Here is a 4,626-nt window from a genome sequence, read left to right as displayed (position 1 = left end):
AAATGTTATAGGACATCAGACCTAGAGTTCATTCAGCTCAGTATCATTATCACCACTATCATCCTCATCATCATCATCATGATCATCACCATCGTCATCATCGTCATCATCACTATCATCATCGTCACCATCATCATCACAACCTTCATCAGCATGGTCATTACCATCATCATCGTCATCACCACCATCACGATCCTCATCATCATCATCATCACCATCATCATCACGATCCTCTTCGTCAGCACAGCCATCACTATCATTGAAGGGCAACAGGAGCCCATGGAAAGGGCTGGATTCCCAGAGGAGAAGCCTTAACCACTGCTGTTCCAAAGGCAAACACCAGGCCCTAGGAGACCCACCCCAACGTGGGAGCCCACAATGGGGATCCTCAGTGGGGTGGCCTGCGAGTGGGGAGGTCCTGGAAACTGAAGCCTGGCGGTCAAGATTATTTGATTTGGTAGTTGCAGTGGTTTGCAACTTTGTGTGTTATCTAAGAACTTTTTTAAAATTTAATCTTGATGCTGGTGCTATACCCTGGATTATTTAAATCAAAACCACAAAGAAAGGGAAGTATGGGACAAAGAAGAAGGTGATTTCAACATGCAGCCAATGCTGAGAATCACTGGCTGAGGGGTAGTTTGTGAGGTGGTGTAGCCCAGCACTTCTCAGACTATAATGTACACAGGACTCGCCTGGCCATTTTGTTGAAATGCAGATTCTTATTCAATGGGTCCGGGCTGGAGCTTGAAAGTCTGCATCTCTAACAGGCTCCCAGGGGATACTGTGGCTCTGAAGTCACATGGCCCAAGCCAGTTATTAGCTGTGTGACATTCAACAAGGGCCTCAGTGTCTCTGGTTCCAGTCTTCTCATCTGTAAAAATAGGGATATGAGACTGGGTGTGGTGGCTCACGCCTGTAATCCCAGCACTTTGAGAGGCTGAGGTGGGTGGATCCCTTGAGGTCAGGAGTTCAAGACCAGCCTGGCCAGCATAGTGAAACCCCGTCTCTACTAAAAATACAAAAATTAACCTGGCACGCGCCTGTAATCCCAGCGACTCGGGAGGCTGAGGCAGGAGAATCGCTTGAACCTGGGAGGTGGAGATTACAGTGAACCGAGATCGTGTCACTGCACTCCAGCCTGGATGACAGAGTGAGACCTTGTCTCAAAAAAAAAAAAAAAAAAAAGGAATATGAGTAATACTCATTTTACCAAAACAAGTAAGATTAAGAAAATTCAGTATGATGAAGATACTGTTTTATATATAAAGTGCTTAAGCATTGCCTGGCAGGCTGTATCTCAGATATGTACATACAGATGTATGTCATATACATTGTATGTATCCTGCTGCTCAGAGGACAGTCATTCTCCTCTGATTAAACCAAGTTCCCACCATAGATTTTTCTGCAGGGGTGGAAGGCGGAAAGATAGAGATGTAGGTGAAGAAGTCAGGATTTATAGGTATGTAGGTGGTGACGAAAGATTAAAATGAGCAACACTCAGCTCCCTGTCCTGTCCCCCACAAAGAGACCAGGAATTCTTATCAGTACCCAAATCTAACTGCGGACCTCTTCCAGCACTTTCTGTGGGTCAGGCAGGGTCCCAGGCCCTGGGAACACAGAATTAAATTGGATTCCTGCAAATCAGGAGCCAGGACCAGTACGGAGCATGAGCCTGGAGAGAAGGCACGTACAGGCAGGAGCAGAGGTACCAGCAGGAAGGGCTCCCCTGTGCCCCGCTAAGCACAGCATGGCATGGAAGCCTGGACAGGCACTGGGCAGTTCTGGGTTCCGGTCACCCATTAGCTACCTAGTAGTGACGAATCTGGGGCAGGGCAAAGATCTCTGCACTTTCACTAATTCAGCTCTAAATAATCTTTCTGACAGTCATAAAGCAAGTTAAATGGCCATGCATATGAAAGTGCTGGGGGAAAAGTATATTTCAATCCACGGGGCTCCTCTGTAATAAAAGGCACCAAGCTTCACATCTTTCTCAGTTTGACAGCAGGCTGGCTGTCTATGGGAACGAATGAGAAAATATTTGCTTCTGATTCCTGGAGACCACCCCAGATTTTGGGGAACAAGGGTGGGCACCCTAAGGTAAAAGGGGTACCCCAAGAAGTGACTTTTCTTTGTGGGAAGGAGAGATGGGAGTAGCAAGTGGTGGCCTGAGAGAGGGGGGTTGTCTGCATCCAGCAGATAGGTGGGGTGTTCTTCCTCAGAGAGGGGCCTTGGGAGTCAAGGGACAACAGAGACCGCCTCAGCTGCCCCAAGGCATGAGCCTGTGGTCCCCTCATCTCCATGAACCTGCAATGTCCCCCATAAACAGACCCTAGCCTGGGGACAGGGGGCAGAGGGGGGGGCCTAATGGGCCCCATTTTCTTTTTTTTTTTGAGATGGAGTCTTGCTGTGTTGCCCAGTCTGGAGTGCAGTGGCGTGATCTCGGCTCACTGCAACCTCCACCTCCCGGGTTCAACTGATTCTCCAGCCTCAGCCTCCCGAGTAGCTGGGATTACAGGTGTGTGTCACCACACCTGGTTACTTTTTTTGTATTTTTAGTAGAAATGGGGTTTCACCATGTTGGCCAGGCTGGTCTCAAACTCCCCATCTCAGGTGATCTGCCTATCTTGACCTCCCAAAGTGCTGGGATTACAGGCATGAGCCACCACACTTGGCCTTTTCTGACCCCATTTTCCAAACATATTAAACTTGATCCTTGACAGAGGTCTCTGGCACAGACAAGGCCCCTACTCTTCTCTCTTCCTGGGCCCTCCACTCTCTGGGTTAAGCTGCAGTCCCGTACAAGGGGATCCCCTTGGAAGGGGCTGGCCAGAGCCTTCGGGAAGCCAGGCCCGGCCTGTTTTGGATAGCTCCTCCTCAGGCCGTGTGCCCTCTAATCTACGGTAGGGAGGCCAGCAAATGCCTGCCCTTACTGGGACAGGGTTAGATGTGTGACTTAATAAGGTTGAGAGCCACAAGTAATCCCCTAAGCACTGTGCCCTGTAACCTAAGATTATCTGGCCTGCAAACACCTGTTTTCACTCCTTTGCTGAGAGCAGTATTAAAAGCCTGCTGGTTAATGATGGTAGGAACTGCCACGAGGTGGGACGCACAAGCATTTGTCCCATCTTGGAAGCATCTCCAAGGTTGAGCCCAGCTGCACATGCCCATGAGCAAGGTTGAGGAAGGACTGGAAGGGCTCATCCAAGTTTTCCTCCCTATACAGTCATCAGGACCAAGCTGGGAAGCTTGAAGGTCAGGGCCAGGGTCGCGGGGGGGGTTCTCGGGTTAGCACAGCTGCTCACTTCTTAGTGATGGACAGTGGGTCAGTCCTTTAACTCCCTGATCCACAGTTTCCACATCTTGGGAGGGAGGCAGGATAACACGTATTCTGCTCTCTACGTACGAGGTAGTCCTGAAGACCTAGGTTGATAGGCGTAACACTGCACACCAGGCCAACACCACATCCTGGAAGACGGGAGCTGGGTTGATGTAGACTCTTGGGAGAAACAGAGCCAGTGCCAACCCCGTGAAACTGACCAATCATGTTCTAATCATTTAGAACTGCAAGTCTCCGCGTCGGGTGGCACAGAAGATGTTGACAATTTGTTGGAGAATCATTTCTCTGCTGGAGACGCAAGTCTAGAGGAGAAAGAAAGGGCGCTTTATGCAGACACAGCCCCTCAAGACAAGAAACTGCTCCTTCACTGCCCAGATGGCAGGGAGGCCGAGAGCCCCGAGAAGACCCCCGTGTCTGCCCCTGGCCCGGGCTCTGATCCTGAAGCCAGCCTTTCCAATGCCGCAGCTACAGAGTCACCTCCACCTGGGGAAGAGGACAACAGGGACTCTGCAGGGCCTGGGGAGGAAAAGAATGGCCCACCAGTGGCAAGCGGCCTCCCTCCAGGAGGGGCCGAGGGGCCTGTGGAAGAGGAGTGGCCGGAGCCCAGTTCTGGAGAGCGAGTAGGAGTGGAGGAGACTGGGCTTGGGCTCCCCACGGAGGGAGCTGCCAGTGGAGAGGCAGAACAGGCTGGGGGCCATGAACTCCCTGAGGGAGTCCAGGAGGTCCCAGGGGACAGCCCGGTGCAGGGAGCAGTGGCAGGGACAGCAGAGCCGGAGGCAGAGGGGCCCTCTCCTCGCTCAGAGGGTGATGGGTTCCACTCACTGAACACAGAGGCCGAGGGCAGCCCTGGGCCTGGCCAGGAGCCTGCAGTGCCAGAGGGAGCCCCTGACATCGCGACGGTTGTGGGAGAGTCAGAGCCGGATATTGACACAGAAGCCAGTGAGGGCACCGAGGACCAGGGGGAGCCCGGCCCAGCTGCAGAGGCCAGTGTAGAACCTGGGGGCGCCCAGAGCGCCAAGGCAGGGGACACTGAGGAGAACCAGGCCCCAGAGATGACCGAGGAGGACGCAGATGAGGCCTCCTCTGAAGAGGAAAGTGGCGATGGAGGTGAAAGCGAGGAAGAAGGAGGAGTTCCCTCCGAAGAGGAGTCCGAAGAGGACAGCGGCGATGGGGCTAGCTCAGAAGAAGCAGAGGGCACCTCCGAGGAGGCCACGCAGACCCAGGAGGCCGAGGAGCCCCAGGAAGCCAGGGAACCCCAGGAAGGCGGAGATCTCCAGGAAGCCGAGGGG

At 52.9% G+C, this 4,626-nt stretch overlaps 1 protein-coding gene across 1 annotated transcript in view; it reads left to right on the top strand.

Moving 5' to 3' along the window:
* Positions 1-3,559: 3,559 nt before the first annotated feature.
* The window catches only part of SRL (sarcalumenin), a 19,701-nt gene continuing 18,634 nt past the window's right edge, over positions 3,560-4,626 (top strand). The window contains exon 1 of the mRNA XM_023225854.2: positions 3,560-4,626. This exon is cut by the window's right edge and continues 260 nt beyond it. Coding sequence (XP_023081622.2) covers positions 4,409-4,626 — 218 coding nt within the window. The 5' untranslated portion in view covers positions 3,560-4,408.

This window comes from Piliocolobus tephrosceles, chromosome 17, assembly GCF_002776525.5.
Source record: "Piliocolobus tephrosceles isolate RC106 chromosome 17, ASM277652v3, whole genome shotgun sequence".
Classification (NCBI taxonomy): Eukaryota; Metazoa; Chordata; class Mammalia; order Primates; family Cercopithecidae; genus Piliocolobus; species Piliocolobus tephrosceles.
Note: the sequence above shows the minus strand (reverse complement) of the source record. Positions and strands in the feature narration are given on the sequence as shown.